We start from the raw sequence: 21,242 nt of genomic DNA, 5'->3' as shown, positions 1-21,242 counted from the left end.
TCTGACTTCTCCATTAACACTGGGATTTATATTTAATTTGTTTTCCTTTTCCTCAGCGAGAAGAGGCAAGGAGTGAGCGCTTCTGCAGGGGGAGGAGATGCCCCTCGGTGGGTGTCTCCTAGCCATGCCAAAACCAGCGCCGGGCACCAGAGCCAGTTCTGCCAAGATGCTGCCAGAGCAGCGGTGCAAGCAGAGCGCGATCTGCTGCAGGCAGGGAAGGGCACAGCCCCACTGCACTGCCAGGAACCATCCAGGAGGCAGCTGATGCCCAGGGTGGCTTTATTACGGGTCTCTCCCGTGTTCCCGAGCTGGCGTGACAGTCTGACTCCCCCTCGCCCTCCTGCAGGCAGAGGGGCCAAGGGGCTCATGGGCAGAGCATCCCACGCAGCTCCTGGGGCGAGGTGACGGGCAGGGAGCAGACAAAGTTGCTGCAGAGATAGGCGGTGGCTTTCCCATCCTTCCTCTCCAGGGACGCAAGGAAAGGCAACTGGCGGTAGAGGAACCCAGCGCTGTTTCCATCTGCTAGCATCAGCACCTGCCGGAGAAGGAGCTGTGAGAGCGCAGCCAGCGCCAGCCAGCTGGTCCTTCCCTCCCCCCAGGCATGCCAAGCGCCGGCAGCATCCCCCACGCATTCACCCGAATTGGGGAAGGGACAGCGACCCGATGGGACCCACGCCAGCCATCTGCAAGCGTCCCACAGTGGCCACGTCCCCCTCACGTCTGCGCCACAGGGAGCCCATGGTCCACACCATCCCAGGCAGCTTTGCCTCCCTTTTCCCCTCCAGACACCCAGCAAGTAGGGATGAAGCACAGGGACCAGTGCACACTGGCCCGGAGCGGGGCTGCCCGAGCCAGCCGGCTCCCTGGGGACACCCACCCAGCCCGGGGGCAGCCCCAACCCCAACCCCAGCACCAGCTGCAGCATCGCCCCTTCCACCCTGCAGCCCAGCTCCTTCTGCCCTCCAGATGCTTCCCAAAAGCTCAGACACGGATCAGCAGCGGGTCAGGGGCTCTCCCGGCTGACACGGCAGCACCAGCCAGGGGCGATGACAAGGCTGCCGTGATAATTAGCTTTTCTGAAAGGGAAAACGTTTGTCAAAGCCTCAGGGCTTGTGGGCTAATCAGGGGAAAGGCCAGGCAGGGAGCCTGGTTCCGACACAGATGCGAAGGGTGAGCAAAGCGCAGACCCTTCCCAGGCCCAAGGCACGGCAGCAGCATCACGCTGCCGGAGCACACGGCTGTCCCTCGTCCACGCCTGGCCCCAGCCTCGCACGCGTGCCCGCTGCGGCGCCTGCAAGGCACCGACACACTCGCCGCATTTGCACTGCTCACGCTGCCGCCACCGAGGGATGGCACCACCAAACGCTGCTGCCCCGGCTCCCACCGCCCCTGCCAGCGGCCGAGCGGTGGCACGCACACCTCCCACCACGGCACATGGCATCCTCTGCCACCAGCCCCAGGGCCAGGAGCAAACCCAGCACCCACACCCCGCCGGGATGCCTGTGCAGCCTCCTCCACGCCTGGCAGGGGCTGCCCTCACCCCGTGCCCCCCGGGGGTCACCGCGGCCCCAAGCCCCTGCCCTGGCTAACAGCTGCTGCAGCCCCGTCCTGTCCCGATCGCCCCACATCCCCCCCCTCAGCCCCTGCCTTGACCCAGCACCGGCTCAGCCTGTTTCCCTGCCTGCCTCCTGCTCCCCCCTCCAGCCTCCTCCCCTCCTCGCCTTTGTCTGGAATTAATTCCAGGAGTGATTAATTACCAATTCATGTCCAATCTGAAATTCATTATTCATTTTTCTCACAAGCTCCCTAAGGTCCTCTTGCGGGGCCAGGATGAAGGCAAGCGGCAGGCTAGTGCTCTGCAGCTGAGGAGATAATGGGATCTTTCATAATTACCCTAAAGACCATTAACAGGGCAAGGATCTATACCAGGAGCTGGGATCCAGGCCTGGAGCCATGATCCAACCCTCTCTGCTCCTGGCACCGGGACCCCCATGGGAGCAGCTGCTGGCATCGCCCCTGGAGCACTTGCATCCCCATGGCAGCGTCTGCTGCCTGCGGCAAAGGGCTCCTCCGGACGTAGGGTCCATTTAAACCTGCAGCCTCAGTGCTGTTTTATCATCGGCATCTCATTACAGCAAGGATTTCCATGTGAGGTTTGTAAGGAATTAATTACTGGAACGACCTAATTAATTGTGTTCCTGCAGACAAGCCTAGCCCCCAGCGCCCTGCCGGGACCAAGGGAGTGGGGGTGGCAGGGGACACGGCCGTGACGTTTCCTCACCTCCTTAGCAAAGTCCATTCCCAAAGCTGCCGCATCCCCGGAGCGGGTGACCCGGGGCTGCTCCGCCCTGGGCACGTGTGGAAGGAGAGGTGGGGAGCAGCTGGAAGGGGCTGAAGGCGGGTGGGAGAAGGAGCACCCGTGTCTCCCTTCTCTGTGCAATGCAGCACAGAGAGATGGCTGCTGGGAGGCGGCAGGCTGCTCCCAAAGGCAGCGTGACCCTCCGAGCAGTGGGATTCTCCTTCTTTCTCTCCATCGCTTCTGCAAGGTGAGGAGCCGTCGCTACTGCCAGAGATCAGGCTGTCCGTGGGGAATAAGCGTGGCACCGGGGAAGCCCCTGTGGGGCTGCACTCCTCTGAGGAGAGAGCTTTCCTAGCAGAGATCCTCCTGCCACCTTCCTTCTTCCAGCAAGCATACTCAGGCTGCGGAACGGGACAGCTCCTGATCCATCCCACCATGGCATGAGGCACACACAAGGGCATGCCCAGACTCCGGCCCTGCCTGCTGCCAGCCTCCAGCTGCACCCCTCCACCCACAGCCCCCCTGCACGCAGCCCAGGTGGGCACCCCTGTCCTCGGGCAGCTCCCGAGCAGCCCATGGCTTTGCCCTGCCACGGAAGTATCCATACAGAGCACCCAGCCCTCCTCTTCCTCCGTGCTCTGAGGAAGGCAACAGGCTGGGGGGGATGGAAGCATCCCCACCAGCCAGGCTCGTTACCAGCTTAGCAGGAGGGAACCAAGCTGCACGGGAGGAGAGGGAATAGCTGTGCTATTTGCTCTGCTCAAGACCCCAAAGCTGCCGGCTGCGACCCCCCTGGGGAGCCCGCATGGACTCAGGGGACCAACAGCTGAACCAGCTGCAGGGAAAGGAAGGCGGGTATTAGCAGCGGCGCTGGCCTCCCCACCACATCCCTTCCTGTCCCTGCAAACTGGGTCACCCACTGTAATCCTTCAAAGGGAGAGAGGAAGAGCGCGGGATCAGAGGCCTCACACACAGCACGGGGACCAGTGCGGCCAAGGGCACTGCTGGACAGGAGATGGTGGAGGAAGGTCAGAGAGCTGCATCCCCAACCCATGCTCCCAGGCAGAAATTGTGACTGTCCTCCAACACCAGCGTTAAACACCGCTGGGCACGGAGGCAGAGGGTCAGGGACGAAAGCCTCCACGGGCTGAGCTAACGTGAGGACAGAGCAGGGAATCCTGTGCTGATGGCTCAGCCCTCCCCAGTTCACCCCAGCCGGGGTTACAGAGGGAAACTGGTGCTTTGGCCCCAGTGCCAGCTCCTCACGTGCTGTGGCTTAACACACCCGTCCCTGGCACCAGGACCTCAACAGGCAGGGATCAATCCGGTCCAGAGGCCCCCTCACCCGCAGCCCAGCCCCGCTTCCCTCAGCTCGACAGCCTTGCCAAGGCATGAGCATGCATCCCTGGGGCAGGGACGCTGCCCGCCGAACATGACGGGTGCCAGCTGCCACGCTGCCCTTCCCTGCCAGCTCCGTGGGCAGCAAACAGCTCCGTCCCCACGGCACCACGGCCCCTCCGTGGGATGCACCGAGCGATGCATCTCTGAGCAGGAACGCAGACAAGCAGAGCGAGGCGGTAACCCCAGCGCACAGCGACAGCACAGCTCGGGGCAAAGCTTTTGGGAAAAGCCAGCCCCTCCTGGCCAGGGGTACCCACACCCAGAGCCCGGAGTGAGGTACCACTTTGCCACTTCCTAAGGATGCAAGGGTGGCTCCAGGCAGAAGGTGACCCAGACATTGGCTGGATCCGCACCAGGCATGACACATCTGCGCTGGAATGAAAGGTTTTCCCTTGGGAGAGCGGTGCTGGGGATGCTGGGCTCGGGCTGAGAGCAGCGTAAACAGCCGGCAGCAACAGCAGCCGCTGCTGCAGCCACTCCCTGGGCTGGGGTGCCAGGGAGAGGGGTGTAGGGGCTCAGCCATGGCCCCGCCGGCTGCACTGACAACTATGGAAAGGGTAGGATGCTTCCCGGAAGGGAGGCAAGACAGAGGAGGAGGACGGATGGTACAGTTGCACTGGGAGAAAGGATGAAGGCACCAGCGATGCAGGCGGCAGCAGGGAGTGTGACGGCGGCCGGCGGGGAGCGGCTGCGCAGGGGGCCAGGGGAGGGCTTGCCTGCGGGGCTGGCACCTCTACCTTGTTTGGGCTGAAGACGGAGTGGACGCAGCGCAGCATCTCTTTCGTGTCTTCTCCTTGGGGGTCCCCACAGATAACGACCTGTCCGGAGAGAGCATGGGTGGCAGGAGGGAGAAAGCAGAGAGCTGCGACTGCACCCGCAGCACCGCCAGACCCCCTCCCTGTGGCAGGTCCCATAGGGGACACATGAGCCCCAGCCTGTACCTGTTTGAGGGTGTGATGGAAGACAGCAGTGGCCCGGGCCATCTCTGGCAGGGTTATCGGGATCTTCTGCAGCCTCTCGGAGAAGGCGGCCAAGATCTGCCCGGCTTTTTCCACCCACTCCGTATGGCCAGAATAACAAGCTGCTCGGAGCAGGTTTGTGACGGTGACAGAGTTGGCGGTGGGCTCTGCTCCGTCTTGGTCTGCAGGGGACAACAGCTCCTCCATCAGCCCAATGCCTCACCACCCCACGGCTTGGTCCTCCAGCCGGGCATCACCCCTGCCCTCCCTAAGCTGCCCCACATGATAACCCATGCAGAGCATGGCCGTGTCCCCGAGCTCACCATCCTTCAGGCGCAGGAGCAGAGAGGGATCGCCAGCCTCACTGGAGAAATACGCAAAGCCTTTGGGGTCCCAGAAGAGCTTGTCTTGCATGTGCTGGAGCTGCAGGGCCCACTCCAGCCAGCCCTGCTCCAGCGAGGCTTCGTACAGGTCAAAGAGAGCCTGGATGATGAAGACGTAATCCTCCAGGAAGCCCTGGATGGGCACGGCGCTGCAGCGGCAGGCGAGGAAGGAACACCAGGGTCTCTCACCGGCCAGGTGGGAAATCTTCTCCCACCCAGCAAAGCCCTACCTACTGGTGTCTGCTACCCAAGGAGATGCCACCTCAGAGCTCAGTCCCAGATAAGCAGGGACTGTGCCAAGCCATCACGCAGCTCAGCCCCAGGTTTCTGTACAGTCGAGCGGCCATAGGGGAGGGCAGAGGAAGGCTTCTGCCAGCCCCAAAGATGAGGAATGGAAAAGGATTCGACCTTAATTCCTCCTCACTGCGGGGGGGCACTAATCCATCCCAAACTGCAGCAGAGGCAGCTCTGCACAAGGCAAACAGGCTCCCTCCCTCCAAGTTCAGTCCTGCCTGGAGGAGGGGAAGACGTGGACCACCGGGAACCTGGGCAGCTCCCACAGGGTGGCCAGTAGGTCCAGAGACACTCTGCGGACCACTGCTCACCTCTGCTCCACCACGTTGTCTTTGCCGCGGTAGCAGCTCCGCAACAACCTGCCAGTGGTGGGGTCAAAAAGGTGTCTCCGCAGGAAGGCAGCCGCCTGCGCAGCCCGGCTCACATACTCCTGCTTGGCCAGGGCCGCCCCAGCCTGGGCAAAGCCCGAGATCATCAGCCCTGTGTAGGCACAGACACGGGGACAGGCTCAGGGGGGCACAAGGGACTGGCGGGGGTGTCACCGTCTTTCCTTTAGAGGATGCTCAGCGTGAAGCTCATCCTCCCTGACATTCAAGGCAGGTCAGGGCTCAGTCATCAGCTCTTCCGCTCAGTTCAAACCACTAAGAAAGTCACTTACTGTCACCAAAGAGAAGGACAGAGCTCTGCAAGGCCAGCAAGAGCTAAGCTTTCACTTGTGGGCAGAAACAGGGCTTAAGAGAGTCTGCCTGTTTGCAGGATGTGGTGTAACTCCAGCTCACACCAGCTCCACACCCAGCTACCAGGGAATGTACTGCTGGGAACGGTGCCTGGGGTTCTGCAGTTATTACCTGCTGCAGGACACCTGGACAGACGGACACAGAGCTGTGATCCCGCCGCTAATGCAGCGGTGGAGATGGGCTCTGCGCCCTGCCTGAGTCCTGAATCCCCAACTCGGTCCCCTTCCCCAGAGCCCAACCGGGGGAGCCAGGCTGAGCCAGGGAAGAGTTTTGCTGCTCTCTGCTGGCAACAGGGGAGGAAAATAAAGCCAGAGCAATATCCTGACCCTCTGCAGCCCCACAGCTTGCAGGTGTGGGGCAGCTTCCCCCAGGTGCTCACACAGCCCTGGATCCCAGCCCACCCCGCTGCCTTCCTGGGGGGCTCTCCAGTCCCAGCAGGACTCGTTGCTACAAGCCCCCAAAAACGTGCTGGCCCTGAGCAGCCGCAGCAGGGTCCAGCCAAGGCACACACCCCCAAAGCTGAGCCGCCTCTCACCGTTCCACGCTGCCAGCATCTTGCTGTCCAAGTGTGGCCGTGGCCGCTGCGCCCGGGCTGCAGACAGCCTCCGCCGGCCCTCCTGCAGCAGGGCACCGAGCTGCCCCAGCTCCAGCCCAAACCGGGCCGCCGTCAGCTCCGGGGAGCACTGGACAATAAGAACGTTCTTGCCCTTCAGCTCCTGATGGGGGTCCTGAAAGGAGAGCCCCATTCTACGAACGCCATCAGGCTGAGGAGGGGTTGGACCCCATGTGCTTTGGGGCTGCTCTGCCATTCCCCCATGCCCAGGGCTGCGGGTCCCCCACTGATGCCCCTGGTACTGGGCAGGCCTTTTCTCTCCCTCACCTTCATGGGGCTCACGTTGCCAGTCTCCTTCACTCCATAGTGGTGCATGAAGACATCTCCCAGGGTCGTCCCCTCTGTGGCCCCCTCAACAGGGTCAGGAAGGAGAGCCCGAATTTCCTCGGCCGCCCACACACAGAAAGCTCCTTCTCGCTTCTCTCCGGATGCAGTGGTTGGGTAGGAATCCGCATCTTCTGCGCTGTAGAAACCTCCTGCCTGGAAATAAAGCAACAGAGGCACCCTCCAGCTACTGGGACAGCACCTTCAGCCAGCTCCCCATCACTGCTGGGCTGGCGGTCTGGCCAGAGAGCCGCAGCAGTGCCCCAGACTGAGCTCAGCTGGGAAGGGAGGGAGGGAAAAGCAGCCCCGAGCCACATCGCAGGGCAGGGTAAGCGGCTCCCCATGGCCCAGCTCAGGGAACAACCTACCTGGTCGCTCAGGTCCCGCGAGACGTAGAGCAGAATGTCTTGGGTGACACCAGCAAAGAATTCATCGCCAGAGATCTGCGGGAGGCACGGAGTGGACATCAATGTTACAAGGGGCAGAGAGGAGGCAAGAGACACAGTGAGATATAATAAGTGGTTCTGATTTAAAGAGCTGGCAAAGGGGAGGAAACACATTTGAATGTCCAGGGATTTTAAACATGGGACGGATTCAGAGCGAGATCTCTGATAGAAATCTACAGGCACTGGAGAGCAACCCTGGAGTTACGCCAAGGTCACAGGCAGCAGCACGTGTTTGCTGACTCTTGCAAAGACCAGCCAGAAGGCTGTTCCCTCCCTCATTATGCTCAAAACCCTGGGGCTAAACTGTCACAGATTTGTGCAGCGTCCCTGTCTGGATGAAGACCAGTAGATGAAGAGGAGCATGGGACCGCTCCATGCCCATGGGATGGGCAGCATCTTGGGGAACAGGCTTTGAAGCTGCTCCCCAAACCAAGCCAGCCCTCCCCAGCCAGCACTCGGCGTGCCAAGTGAGCCCCCCTGCAGAGGGATGCCACAGCCGTACCTGAAACGCTCTGCTATACGCAGCCGCCAGCTGCCCCTGGTCGTACAGCATCTTCTCAAAGTGAGGGACGTGCCAGTGCTGGTCAGTGGAGTAGCGGTGAAACCCCTGCAAAGGCCAAGTGGACACGTCTCCACCCCACCTCTCCGCCCAACGCCTGCCCCCCATGCCTCCTGGGCATGCCAGGGGTTTAGCCCCAAGGCTTCCCTCCTACCTGACCGATGTGGTCATGGATGCCCCCATGGGCCATCATCTTGAGGGTATGCAGAGCCATCTGCAGTGCCCGGGCACCTTCTGGAGTTGTTCGGTGCAGGGCCCAGTACGTGAAGAGGAAATTCAAATTCACTGAAATACAGGGAGAAAGCAAGAGGCTGTGGGGTGGGCTCTGCCCCCCAGTGCTGCCTGCCCCACAGCAGAGCTCAGCAGCACAGGCCAGACTGACCTGGGGTGGGGAACTTGGGAGATTTGGAAAAGCCACCGTAGTCCTCATCATAGGAGGTGGAGAGCTGCTGGAAACACGTGGCCATCACCTCTTTGGACGGTGGGGGTGACTCCTGGCCCCGCACACGGATCTCGGACATGTGTAGCAATGCTTCCAGGATCTTGTGGCTGTTCTCCAACAGGGCATCTTTGTTCTCCTTCCACTAAGATGCAGAGTGAGAAAGTCAGTTCTTCCATTTTTTTGTCTCTGTTTCTGCTTCCTGCATTGCACCAGTCCAAACTGCACCTTCAGTTCTCAGTCCCCCTCCCCAGATCAGTTCCAATCCATCTCCAACCCAGCCAAAGCTCTGACAGTTCTCTGGGCTACTGCTTCTCACGAGCATATCTCTTAACTCAGTCACCCATCAAGCCCAGACCAATTTCCCTGCAGCCCCTTTGGTTGAGCACTGCCTGTTATGCCATTCCTGCTCCATACCTGCTCTGCAATTCGGAGCAGCACTGTCCGAAAGCCAACGCGATGAACTCCATCTTCAGGAGGGAAGTATGTCCCCCCTACAAAGGGCTTGAGGTCTGGAGTCAGCCAGACGCTCATCGGCCAGCCACCTCCACCGCTGGTTGCCTGAAAGACAAATCACGGGTGCACCAAGGTCACGCAAGAGACACCCTCTGCTCTGTACCCCTCCGGCACATCCAAGTGCCTCACTTGAGGACAGACGCGTGCTCCTCTCCACTCTTGTGATCATGCACGGCCCCATTCACGCCACCCCACATACTGGTTCTTCTTGCCTGAGGAACATGACCATGCACCTCATCTTGAGGGAGCCAGTCAAAGCCTCCCAAGACCTGCCCATGCCTCCCTTACCTGCACAAAGGTCATGTACACTTTGTCCACATCTGGCCGCTCCTCACGGTCCACTTTGATGCACACAAAGTTCTTGTTCATAATCTCCCCGATCTCCTTGTTCTTGAAGGACTCCTGCTCCATCACATGGCACCAGTGGCAGGTGGAGTAGCCAACTGAAAACAAGCCCAGGTGAGTGAGGAAAGGCCCTTTGCAGGGAGCAGGACATGCATTATGGGGAGATCGCTCAGAGGTGGGGAACCGTGCTACAGGCAACAGCTGCTACCCCCCTAGAGAAGAGATGGAGGAGAAAGATCTCCTGCAAACATGGAGGTTTGCAGGGTCTCCTGGGCTCTCCAGCTCTTGCTCCTAAAATCTGGCCAAGGACTCTGGTCTTTGATGCAGCCCATCTTCAGAGAGCGCTATTAAAGCACGTGGCCCTCTCTTGCTAGCAGAGAATTAGTGCTCAGTGTCCGTCTTTACCTGCGTGGCTACTCACACACCAGCTCAGGACGCAGCCCGGCTTATCCAATCACCTACTGAACAACATGTGAGAACATGAAATATGTCTTGTTTCTGGTTACCTGACAGGAATATCAGCTTGTTTTCTTTCTTTGCTTTATCAAAGGCTTCCTGACCCCAAGGGTACCTGTGGAGGGAAAACAAGAAAGGAGCTTCAGGGGTCACTGCTGCCAGGATTCATGGGCTCCTCTAAAGCTGCCCGAGAAGCCGCTGCCTGGTGGAGAGCGGTCAGGACAGCCGGGGCATGGCTGGCCCAGGAGCACGGACCCCGAGCCTGCAAGGAGCTGCACAGGAGGCCAGGCTGCTTCGCCTGCCATCGCTTCCATGGCAGCGAGTCCCTCAGCCCCACAGACACAAGGAGAGAAAGAGGGAGAAAGGCACCGGTCACTCTTACCAATCCACGGGGTTGTGAGCGTGCTGCAGGAGGTAGGGGGACTTCTCGTTAATCAGGCGGTTGGTGTGACGAGGGATGCTGGGGGGGCTGGTTGTCCCGCCCGTGGCCATGGTCACGCTCCCCGTTAGAAATGTACACCTGCGACGCCAAACAGGCTCATCGTTTCCCTGCTCGCCGCAGCGAAGCACAGCCCCCGGAGAGACCGGGATGCCCCAGACCAGCACCGCCTTCACGCGGGCTCCTGCGGGTGCCCAGCGCGGCCCCGGGACGGGGTGCTGCTCCCTGCTCCCCACCATTCGCTCCCCGTGCCAGGGGAACCGCTCTCAGCCCCAGGGACGGGCGGCTCCGCCGGGGCTCAGTCCACCTCCACCGGCCCCCCAGGACCCTACAAAGTCCTCCCCACTTGCTGGAGGGGCCGGCGAGGCTGCTCTCCTCCTGCATGGCCCAGGGCCTGCCATCCCCCGGGCACCCTCCCCTCCGGCCCCCAGCCCACGGCCAGCGCCCTTTGGGGGCACGGTCACCCGACAGCCGTGGGTAAGGGAGCAGCATCTGCAGGATTTGACCTGTGTGTCCTTGGAGAGGGAAATCCCCTCCCGTGGGTGCACAGGTAGGTGCAGGGTCAGGGTGTGGGCTCTTGACGGCGAGGGGAGCGAGGGACGGGAGGGGACCAGAGAGATCCTCCTGCCGCGGGGCGGGAGGCAGGGCTGGGGCGCAGGGGTGCAGGAGGGGGTGCGAGAGGGGTGCAGGGAGTTTGTGAAGTCATGCAGGGGGTACAGGGATGCAGGGAGGATTTAGGGGAATGTGGGAGGGGCGCAGGGATGCGGGGAGGATTTCAGGGAACGCAGAAGGGGTACAGGGAAGATTTAGGGAGGGCGCACAGGGATGCAGGGAGGATTTAGGGGAATGTGGGAGGGGTGCAGGGATGCGGGGAGGATTTCAGGGAACGCAGAAGGGGTACAGGGAAGATTTAGGGAGGGCACACAGGGATGCAGGGAGGATTTAGGGGAATGTGGGAGGGGTGCAGGGATGCGGGGAGGATTTCAGGGAACGCAGAAGGGGTACAGGGAAGATTTAGGGAGGGCGCACAGGGATGCAGGGAGGATTTAGGGGAATGTGGGAGGGGTGCAGGGATGCGGGGAGGATTTCAGGGAACGCAGAAGGGGTACAGGGAAGATTTAGGGAGGGCGCACAGGGAAGCAAGGAGGATTTAGGGGAATGTGGGAGGGGCGCAGGGATGCGGGGAGGATTTCAGGGAACGCAGAAGGGGTACAGGGAAGATTTAGGGAGGGCGCACAGGGATGCAGGGAGGATTTAGGGGAATGTGGGAGGGGTGCAGGGATGCGGGGAGGATTTCAGGGAATGCAGAAGGGGTACAGGGAAGATTTAGGAAGGGCGCACAGGGATGCAGAGGGATGCAGGGAGGATGTTGGGGAATACAGGCGGGGTGTAAGGGTGCAGAAAGGATTTAGGAAGGATTCAGGAGGGTGCAGGGAGGATTTAGGGGAGATGCAGGGGCACAGGGCGTTGCAGTGATGCAGGAGAATTTAGGGGGATGTGGGAGGTGCAGAGAGGACGTACGGGATACGGGAGGGGCGCAGGGGAGATTTAGGGAGCTGCAGGGGAGGCAGCGGCGATGCAGAAGGGCTGCCAGGCGCCGCAGCGATCGCTGCCCACCGCCCTGCAAGGCGCAGCCGGGGCCCGCAGCCGCCCGCCCCCGGGGGCCGGACCCGCCCCCCCCGGCGCCCCCCGCCCGGCCCCCCCCGGTACCTGCGGGCCCGGCGCAGCGGCGCCGCGAACATGGCGGCGGGCAGGGGCGGGGCGGGGCGGAGCTGCCGCCGCTCCCCGTGACCGGCCCGAGGCCCCCGGGGCCGCCCCGCCGCGGCCCGGCCCGGCCCGTCCCCCCGCCCCGGGCCCGGCGTCCTCGCCGCCCGCCCCGCAGCCGCACACCGGGTCGGTCAGAGCGTTTTATTGTCTCACAGGCAGCCCGGAGCCGCTCCCGCGCAGCGCCCAAGCACCGGCGCCCCCCGCCGCCCCCCGCCCAGAGCCGGAGCGGGGCCCTGCCCGCCGCCGCCGCCGCCGCTGGAGGGGCCGGGGGGGGCAGCGAGCGGGAAGGGGGCGAGGGGCGGGCGAGGCGGGGGCGGCCGGAGCGGGGCGGGGAGCGGCAGCCAGGGAGCGCGAACCGGCCCGGGGGCCCCGGCGTGAGGCAGCGCCTGCCCGGGGAGGAGAGCGCGGGGGGGAACCCCCGCTCCGCCCGGCCCCAGCGCTGGGGGGCAAAGCCCCCTACCCCGGGGGACCCATCCGGCAGCCAGACCCCATGCACCAGCCCAGCCCGCTGCACCGGAGCCCCCAAATCACAGCCCTGAGGACGGGGCCCCTGCACCGCCCTCGGCAGCGGCTCCGGCCCTGGCAGGGGACGGGGGTCCCCTCTTGCCTGCCAAGCACGGGGGCTCATGCTGGCTGCCCCCCGGCCGGTGGCGGGGGGGGCACCCTCCCTTGCAGCTAGCGAACCGCTGGCCCCCCCCAAAGTCTTGGCGGGAGGAAAGGCCGGGGGGAGTTTGTAACAGCCGGGGCGGGGGCGAGAGTCTACGTGTCCAGAGAATTCAGAGGAAGGGGTTGAGCCCCCCCGGAGCGGACGGCGGGGCCGGGGGGCCGCTCAGCGGCAGTAAAGGCTGCGGCAGGTTGCTGGGGAGTTCGGGGAAGGTGCCGGCCTGGGGGAAGGCACTGGCCGAGGCGGGGAGGGCGGCGGCGGCGGCGGGGACGCTGCTGAGGGGCATCGGCAGGGACGCGCTGTAGGTCATGGAGTTGGCGGGGAGGCCCGCGGGCAGGCTGGGCACCGGCGAGCTGGTCCGCATCTGGTTGAGCGTCGGCTTGGGCTGCTCAGCGAGGCTGAAGGGGTTGGTGGGGGACGGTGTACTCAGACCTAGCAAGGAGAGGATGGGACACGTCAGGGCAGCCATGCCATCTCCAGCCCTCTTCTTCCTCCCCCAAACACCCCTCTGCCCCGCCAGCAGCCCGCGCCGCAGTACCGGCACCTACCCGAGAGAAAGGGGTTGCGCGTCTTGGAGGCTGGTGCGGGTGCGACCAGGGAGTCCAGGTTGACCAGGGAGGAGGCGGCGGGGCCGAGGAAGGCCTCGGGGGTTTTACAGTCCTTCCGCTCCTTGCCAGATTCGGGCAGGGAGTCGGCCAGGTTGGTGAGGTCGAAGCTCTTTGCCCCGTCCTGCCTGGCGCTGGGGAACAGGTCACCGAAGGGGTCCAGCTCTAGGGTTGGGGGGAGATGAGCTGCGTGAGCAGGCTGGGAGACACTGAGGGTGCCGGCATCCCCCGTCTCACCACACAGGGTGGCTAAAGGCACGTCGCACCCCAGGTCACAGCTCGATGCGGTGGGGCTGAGGCTGCGGCATGGCGTGCCCGAGCTGTCCCCAAGCCACCACGGGAGGCGGCGGGGTTGGGAACATGGGTGCGCCCAGGGACCGGAGCTGTCCCCTCGGCTACGGGGCAGCCCAAGCCCACGGCACGCGGTGGGAGCAAGCTTTGGCCACACCAGCAAGCAGCCATGCACAGCCTGGCCAGCCCTGGAGCTGCCTCCCTGCAACGGGCAGGGACAGGTCACTGTCCCCACCTGCCCAAATCAGCCCCTGCTCGCTCCCCCGGCTCTTACCCACGGGGCTGTTGGACTTGACCGAGGAGGGCAGCTGCGAGGGCTCCTGCTCCGGCGGTTCGGCTGGTTCGGGCGGCTTTGCAAACAGGTCAAAAGTGTCCCCCCCTGGAGCTGGGGGGAAGAGGTGAGACTGAAGGAGGGGAGCAAGCGGGGAGGTGGAGGTGGGAGATGTACGGGCAGGAGAGAGGCAGGGGCGGCTGCCTGCAAGGAGACAGAGAAGCGGGCATGCCGGCGGGGGGCACGGGGCCGGGAACTTGCACTGGGCTGGGGGGGGCTAATGTGAGCCAGACCATTGGGGGTCATTGCAGACCAAGGCAGCCCCATGCTGCTCACAGCCACCCCCCTGCAGCAGGCCAGGTCCCTTTCCCAGCCCCAGCGGGGACAAGCGGAGGGGCCAGGTCTGCAGGGACGCTTTAACTACCAGCACGGGCCCCCAGGCCAGATTCTGCTCGCCTCCCCAGGGACCAAAGCTGAGGGCAGCACACACAGGACCTCCATGGGGCCAGAGGAAGCACCAAGGAGGAACCGAGAGTGGCACTGAGCTCTAAAACACAGGTTGCTCCTACAACCGCTTCCCCATCTGCAGCGCAGCACCTGCGAGCAGCAACCGTCCCGTCCTGGCAGGGCACTTAGGGCTGATTTGGGGTGTGCAAACGAACAGGTATCACTGCGGGGGTGGGCACCGTCACCCCGCCGGCGGAGCAGTGCGGCAGCTGCTATCCGCTCCCATGGGAGGGCTCCGTTAACTGTGCCATGTTAATTAAAGCAGCCTATTCTGTGCAGAGATAAAGCCTAAAAGTTCCTTGAAGTCTTCAAGATGCCGAGGGGCGAGCGGAGGTCCCGCTGCGGGGCAGGAGAGCGGGGAGGGGGTGTTTGCAGAGCTGGCTGTGGGAGGAAGGGGGGAGCGCCCCGGGATGCCCACTCGCAGGAGGGCAGTGCTGGCCAACGCTGCCTGCGGCCCCCAGCAATGCCAAAACGATGATGGAGCCTCTTACCAGTGTTAGGAGGTTGCTCGGCCACAGCGGCCCAAGGGTCGGCAGCTGGCGTAGAACCAGAGACCTGGGCTGGGGGAGATGCTGTCACCCAGGGGTCCGCGGGAGGGAAGCCAGAAGACAAGGGTGCCTTCCCCCAAGGGTCGGAGGCTGCAGTGGTGCCAGGGGGGAAACCCCAGGGCCCGGCGGAGGTTTGCTGGGACGAGGCGCTTGCCTGGGAGAGGGGCTCCCCGCCGGCAGCCGGGACTGGCACCCAGGGGTCAGCTGCACCGGCCCAGGCAGAGGCTGCCGGCTCCGCTTTGGGTTTCATATCTGAAAGAAGAAGGGAAACTGTGGAAGAGGGAAACGGTGCAGGGCACAGAGGGATGCTGAGTGGCAGGAACGAGCCCGGGGGACCACGGCTTCCAGCAGCACCGCCCGGGCATACAACAGACCCAGCGGCAGAGGGAGGAGAAACAAGAGGTCCTTGCTGTTGAGGTCCTGGGGATTAGGGAAAGACAGAGGCAAGGGAGAGGTTTCTGCCACTGTCCCAAGCTTTGGCAGCCTGCGAGTTGCCCCCACCTGGCATATCCCACGGATCGGCAGACGTGTGGCTGGAGGGGGCTGGCGTCGGCCCGAATATATCTGCCAGCTCCAGGATAGAGGACTGCAAACAGAAAGGGAATAAACAGCTGAGGGAAGCTCAAGGCAGACCTGCAGGATCGCCCCAGAGCCCAAGGCTGGCTGTGTGGCCATACAGGTCCCCAGTGCCGTACCTGGCTTTTCTTCATCTTATCTTCTTCCTCCTCTTCCTCCCTGCCCGGGGCAGTCTCCTCCATGGCTCTCTGCAGCAGGGAGTTCTCCCCTTGCCAAGCCCTCACCTCCTGTGGGGACGAGGGATGGGGCCCGTGAGCTCAGCAGCCCTGCAGCCAGCGCCTTCTCCAGGAGACAGACCCAGCACAGGAGCTGCCACCGCATCCCCGAAAAGTCCCAGCATCCGAGCAGACGGCTCCTCTGGGGCCAAGCCTGCCAGGAGAGTGCTCAGCAGACAGCCCAGAGCAGTGAAAGCAAAGCAGGCACCAGAGTCAGGCGGTGTTTCAGGCTCCAGCGCCCCAGAGAGAAGCCCAAGTGCAAGGAGAGAGGAGCACCCAGGGCTACGGGGCACAGGTACCTTCTCGTGCTCCTCTTTGCTCAGCGCGAGCGCTAGCTGCAATTGCCTTTCTTCATCTGTACTGGAAATTGGAGGAAGTGGCTTCTGCCAACAGAGGAAATTGGGTGATATTTCAGCTTGCCCTCAGCTCGCAGGACTGCTCAGAGGTTCCCTGTCCTCACCACCACCTCTCCTGCAGCCCCTCGCCTGCCTGCACAGCACCTCTGTGCCCATCCAGCTGCCTTTGCCTGCGGACTCCAGCCCAGTGCCCCTATGCTCAGGCTCCCCTGCAGCCACTGCCCCAGCTCCTTCCCCTACCCCATCACCTGCCTCTGCATCTAGGCTGGCACAACCCTAAATTAAGCAGCCAGTATCTCCCCTGGGAGGTTTTTGGGGACTCCAATGCAGTCGGCAGAGGAGAGGGGATCAATTAGGTGTCCCCTCGCACTGGCAGCCTGCTGGGGAAGCAGGTTTGCAGAGCCATCCAGCCTTGGTTCGGGAATCCTGCCGGGCCCCAGCAGAGGCTGGGGGAAAAGCGCACAGACCTGAGGCAGATTTTGGGGAGAGGCTGTCCCCGTACTGCCATGGCAGCCCTGATCACCACCCTGTGACACTTGTCCAGCAGCATGGGACCAGCTGGGGCTGGGAACAGGGACTCCAACAGGCAACACTTTCAAGAGCGTGTTCGTACAGTGCTCATCGCAGCAGCTTGTGGAAGCTATAAATACTCCAATTCCAGGACAAAAATAGGGATATACACTCTGCTCTGGCTCCAGAAGAGCCTCCATTGGGCAAGGAAGATGGGCAGTAGCAAGCACTGTCTCCAAAGCATGTCCCCTGCCGCAGCAGGACCGAGCTCACGGTGCTCAGTGCCAGCCCCGGGGGATACCCGCCGGCCCAGGCACGCAGCCCCTCGGTCAGCACGTCCCTCTGACTTTGTGTGCCCAGCTGTACCCGCATGCTCCGCACGGGCCGTGCCAGCCCATGGCAATCTCAACCTGTGCACAAATAAGCCGTCCCCGGTGGAAAAGGGACTGTGGCCAGCAGATAGGAGAGGGGACAGCCCTGAGGGAGGTTTCACAGTTGGGGACAGCAGCTCACTTGCTGCCCGCATCTCTGCTCGGCTCCTCCTGGTGCTGTTTTCCAGTGCTCCTTCTGGTGTGACCAGACCAGCCAGTGGGAGGGAATACCCGGCCCCACTGAGCCCCCAGCCTGGTGCACAGCCCCGGGGACACTGCTGTCCCCTGCTACGCAAACCACAGTGCTGGGCAAGGCATCGCCTCCTAAAACCTCTGCGGAAAGGCAAGAGAAATGGGGGACCTTAGACCAGAAGCCCTTGGCAGAAGAGGGCAGCCAGATTTGGGGGGCATGAGAGGGGGGTCACGGTGAATCCAGAAGACCCCTCCAAAGTTCACCCTGGGGTCTGGGAGGCTGCACGGGTCTCAGCCTGGTGCTGTCTGCACCGGTCTGAGGATGGGGAGCAGGGACAGCCCGTGCTTTCGTCTGCCTGCTGCTGATTTTGGATGGTGGGCACAGTGCGAGTGGCCTGGTGCAGTTGCACGTGTATGCACCAGCCTCGGGCAGCCCTCAAAATCCTCCCTCCTCCCAGGGAAATGACCCACCATGCCTGCAGACAAGGCAAGGTGCAGGAAGATGCCCGGCCTTGTGCGCCCCGGGGCAGGCAGAGCCACCCTACCTTCTCCGCCTCCTCCCGACTCATGGCCAGCGCGAGCTGCAGCTGCAGCTCCTCCTCACCCGTCGTCTGGGGCCTCGCTTGCTCCAGGTCGGAGGCGAACCGTGGGGATGAGGATGATGCTGGGACATAACAGGAAAAGGGGAAGAAGCAGCGTCAGGACTGGGGTATTTTGGGGAGCACATCAGCAGCCTTCCCCAGGCCCCATCCCAACACCCACAGCATGACTTCCCCAGGGGACATAGCCCCACATTAGAGATCCCTACCACGAACAAGCCGTGGGTTTAAGGTCTGGGGCACTGCCAGAGCTGCCACCACTGTTGGGGTTCATCACTGGCCGAGCCAAACCTCTGCCCATGGCACAGGATAGTCCAGCTTCACCGCCACCCCTCCAAACGGTGGCGGGGAGCAGTAGGCACCAGGCCAGTGCAAACCGAATGCAACACCTGCCTCTGCCCCACAGTGAGCCCGAGCAAGCCTAAGCGAGCCACCGGCCTGGCGAGTGAGCCCCCAGGCCCCCGCCAGCAGCACTCACAGTTAAAGGAGGAGGGCGAGCCCCGCGCCCTGCCGTAGTCGTCGCCGTAGGGCGATGCGCGGCGGCCGTAGGTGACCTGGTGGCTGCTGCTGCCCATGCCCTCAAGGGCCATGCGCTCCTTGGTCTGCAGCGCGTGCGCCCGCTCCTGCTTCAGCCGCTCCTCGTCCTTCAGCAGTGCCATCACCTGCTTCACCTTCTCTCGGATGTTGATGCCTTGGTCCTTGCCATCCCGGTCCACGTACTGGAAGTCCTTCAGCGTCTGGATGGTGTAGAGGTTCTCCCGGCACTGGTGGGTCACCTTCTCAGAGCCGGTTTTGATGAGGTAGTCCAGGAGGGTGAGGGCTTTGTAGACATGACGCCAGTTCTTGCCGCTGTCATTCAGCCGCCGCCAGATCATGCCCATGACCTCGGCGAAGGCCACCGTGTTGAAGGTGAGGTCGGCGATCTCCGACATCAGGGAGCTGGGGGGTCCCCAGGGATCATTGGAGGTGGCCTCCCGCACCTTGATCTCTGCCTCTGAGTAGTTGTGCACGATGTTTTTCACCTGCCGGCGCAACGCCGAGGTCGTCATGGCTGCGCGGTGCTGGAGACCCGCCGGTGGCGGGCAGGAACAGTGCAGAAGGGATGGGTGCTCACGGCCACGGCCTCACCGGCGCCTGCAGCAGGGAATGGGAACACAGAGACCTCAGCATTGCCCCGACAACTGCAACCCGTCACCAGAGCCCTCGGCTGACACCTGGGACGCTTCTCAAGGTAGAAGGGTCCATCGTCGAGGCGTCAGGTGCACTGTGCCAGGCTGCCACTGCTCGCTAACCCAAAGTCAGGCAGGATGCAGGATGTTCAAGGGGAAAAAAAAAATCTCATAGCAAGCTGATACCCAGCACCGCAGAGCCTCCAAGAGATTTGGCTCCAGATTCAGCAACATTTGGAGGAGATTTTACCCTGCACTTCTGCTTCTAAAAGTAACCACCTGAAAATGGCAGCTTCCTCCTCCAGATCCCGGCTGCCTCAGCCCCACCATTCTGGCAAAGCTGGTTTCAGGCTCCCCAGGCCTTGTGCCAGCCAGGGGCTCCCCTGTACCCCCAGATGTGCTATCTGCGGCCGTATGCAGCCCTGCTCGCCCCAGCCATTGCCCCAAGGCTCTCAGTGCTGCTGAGAATGTGTCGTGCAAAACCAAAACCCTGCTGTGAGTCAGAGCCTGCTGTGACTTACCAGCACTGGCAGCCACTCGGGTGGGTTTTCCCACCAAACTCGATAATTTTGCTTCCACGAAAGGCTGCGGGTACATAAGCATATGCTGATGCGGGGCTGCGAATTCGGGTGCTATCCTCCAGTGCCAGGCCAGTGAGCAGGATGGATAACGCAATCCCCCTCTCCGAAAACCCCGGAGCTGCCTGAGCCTTGTCTGTGCCCAGATCCAGGGCCGGGGCGGCAGGGGCCAGCATAGCCGGGAGCTGCCCTGGTACCTCCCCGGCAATCAGTGCCCGTCCTTGGGACGCACTGCACCCGACAGAGATGTAAAAATCACGTCGATCAGTCTGGACGCATCTTCACATGAGCCCATCACCGCTCCGTCCCCTCCTCTGGGCTAGTCCTAATCCTCACCGTCTCCCTGCACGGTGGGAAGACACCATTTACCCTCATTTTATCAGAGGGCTCAGCAAAGCCAGGAGGCAGAGGCTGCCTGGATCTGCCTTGCCCTCAGCAGGGCCACACCGCAGGGCCGGGGAGCCGGGCTGCTCCCAGAGCTCCCACTGCAGCTGGAACAAAACTCACGAGCACTTTTTCCCTGTCCGAGATAACATTTGCGGGCAGAGGAATATCTCCCCTACGCAGCAGTGCCTGCAGACAGCGATTACTGGTTTCCATCCCGCCACCCACCTCGGGGTGCCGGTACCTCCCTGCACAGCAGCCGCGGCGCCGCGTCCAGCCCTCTCCCGGCTCGGGACACCGCTCCGTCCCGCCAGAGCTGGGCCAGGGCTGTGCCGACGTGCCCACGAGCCACGCACGGCGCCCGCCACGCTCCCACACAACCCGTGCAACCGGTCCGGCACCTCCTGCTCCTGCGGGCCAGCGGCCGGGCACCCCACAGCTCCGCCGGCAACGTCCCCCGTGAGTCAGAGGAGCCTGGCACCGCCACGCTTGCGGGCGGCCGAAGTTTCTTTCGAGACGCTTCCCTGTATCGATTCCCTTTCGCAATGCAGCCCGTCGGCGCGGCCTTTGGATCCTGCCGGGAGAGTCCGTGGCGCGGACAGCCACGCCGTTGCCCGCCTGGCGCGGAAACACCCTCAGGACAAGGGCAGCGACGCGGCAAAGTCCTCCAGGACTTGGCTCCGCGCTCTGCTTTCCACCAACACCCAGGCGGGAGATAAAGGCGCGTTTTCCAAAGGTGCCACCGGCCTGGCAAACACCGGCAAACACCAGCACTCCTCCTCCGGGGCAGGATGGTCCTTCCTGCCTCCAGCAGGTCTCCTGGCGGGACAAACCCCAGGTCCAGCGTGATGGGCTCCGGCACCACTTGTCCCGGCCGGAGTCCTCATCCCAGCCGGACTTCACCTGCCACGAGATGGCCTGGGAAGTCTGCACGGGAAGAGATGGGAAGCAGGGGCTGGGGCAGGGGTGAGAGGAGCGTGGCCCTGGCTGGAGCGCTGCCAGCGGCGTTAAAGCAGCGGGGTTTATCAAACACAATATCCCCACCCCGGAATATAAAGGGAGTGAAACACAAGCTGTGTGGGAGATAAGGCGGCAGCACCCGGCAGCTCAGATGGAATTACTGCAGTGACCTTGAGCAAGAGGCTGCCAGGTGGGAGAAGGACACGGGGGTGCGGGGACAGGTCCCCATCGCCCCGCGGCCCGGCGCAGAGGACTGCGGAGGCGAAGCGGGGGCGGCGAGGAGGGATAACATGGAGGGGGAGCGGGAGGGGAGGGGGGAAGGAGGAGAGGGCAGAGGGGCCAGGCGGGAGGAGGGGGAGGCCTGGGGGGGGTTAAAGCCTCGCTCCATCCCTCATCAGGTGCAGGGCGCGGAGGAGCAGCGCCGACATGGAGGGGGCGGCAGGGAAAGGCTCCCAGCAGAGCCCTCGGC

The 21,242-nt window shown here is 63.1% G+C and overlaps 2 protein-coding genes across 2 annotated transcripts; both read right to left on the bottom strand.

Annotated features, from left to right (window-relative positions):
* Positions 1-318: 318 nt before the first annotated feature.
* On the bottom strand, positions 319-11,952 carry SPATA20 (spermatogenesis associated 20). The gene is made up of 16 exons (XM_075719538.1): positions 11,921-11,952; positions 10,154-10,291; positions 9,822-9,886; positions 9,259-9,413; positions 8,872-9,015; positions 8,398-8,599; positions 8,170-8,300; positions 7,959-8,063; positions 7,379-7,453; positions 6,954-7,166; positions 6,609-6,801; positions 5,648-5,816; positions 4,983-5,191; positions 4,642-4,841; positions 4,438-4,518; positions 319-535 (listed from the first exon to the last, which is right to left on the bottom strand). Exons 1-16 carry the CDS (start codon positions 11,950-11,952, stop codon positions 365-367), a joined length of 2,283 nt encoding a protein of 760 aa, XP_075575653.1. The 3' UTR covers positions 319-364.
* Positions 11,953-12,753: 801 nt separating this feature from the next.
* On the bottom strand, positions 12,754-18,731 carry EPN3 (epsin 3). Its single transcript, XM_075720008.1, has 9 exons — positions 18,161-18,731; positions 17,629-17,747; positions 15,954-16,037; positions 15,559-15,666; positions 15,365-15,449; positions 14,807-15,115; positions 13,812-13,922; positions 13,190-13,411; positions 12,754-13,073 (listed from the first exon to the last, which is right to left on the bottom strand). The coding sequence occupies exons 1-9, from the start codon at positions 18,729-18,731 to the stop codon at positions 12,754-12,756; spliced, it is 1,929 nt and encodes a 642-aa protein (XP_075576123.1).
* Positions 18,732-21,242: the final 2,511 nt, after the last annotated feature.

This window comes from Pelecanus crispus, chromosome 12 (assembly GCF_030463565.1).
Source record: "Pelecanus crispus isolate bPelCri1 chromosome 12, bPelCri1.pri, whole genome shotgun sequence".
NCBI classification, from domain to species: Eukaryota; Metazoa; Chordata; class Aves; order Pelecaniformes; family Pelecanidae; genus Pelecanus; species Pelecanus crispus.
This window is presented reverse-complemented; position numbering and strand designations above follow the sequence as displayed.

What these genes read in the sequence shown, in the direction of transcription:
- SPATA20 (XM_075719538.1), bottom strand. Translation starts at nt 11,952, where the DNA reads ATGTTCGCGGCGCCGCTGCGCCGGGCCCGCAG. An exon ending in TGCTCCGAATTGCAGAGCAG is followed by an intron (nt 8,600 to 8,871) that starts GTATGGAGCAGG and finishes TCTGCATCTTAG; the next exon opens with TGGAAGGAGAACAAAGATGC. An exon ending in CGCGGGACCTGAGCGACCAG is followed by an intron (nt 7,167 to 7,378) that starts GTAGGTTGTTCC and finishes CTTTATTTCCAG; the next exon opens with GCAGGAGGTTTCTACAGCGC.
- EPN3 (XM_075720008.1), bottom strand. Translation starts at nt 18,731, where the DNA reads ATGACGACCTCGGCGTTGCGCCGGCAGGTGAAAAACATCGTGCACAAC. An exon ending in CTCGCCCTCCTCCTTTAACT is followed by an intron (nt 17,748 to 18,160) that starts GTGAGTGCTGCT and finishes GTTATGTCCCAG; the next exon opens with CATCATCCTCATCCCCACGG. An exon ending in CGAGCAACCTCCTAACACTG is followed by an intron (nt 13,923 to 14,806) that starts GTAAGAGGCTCC and finishes TCTTCCCCCCAG; the next exon opens with CTCCAGGGGGGGACACTTTT.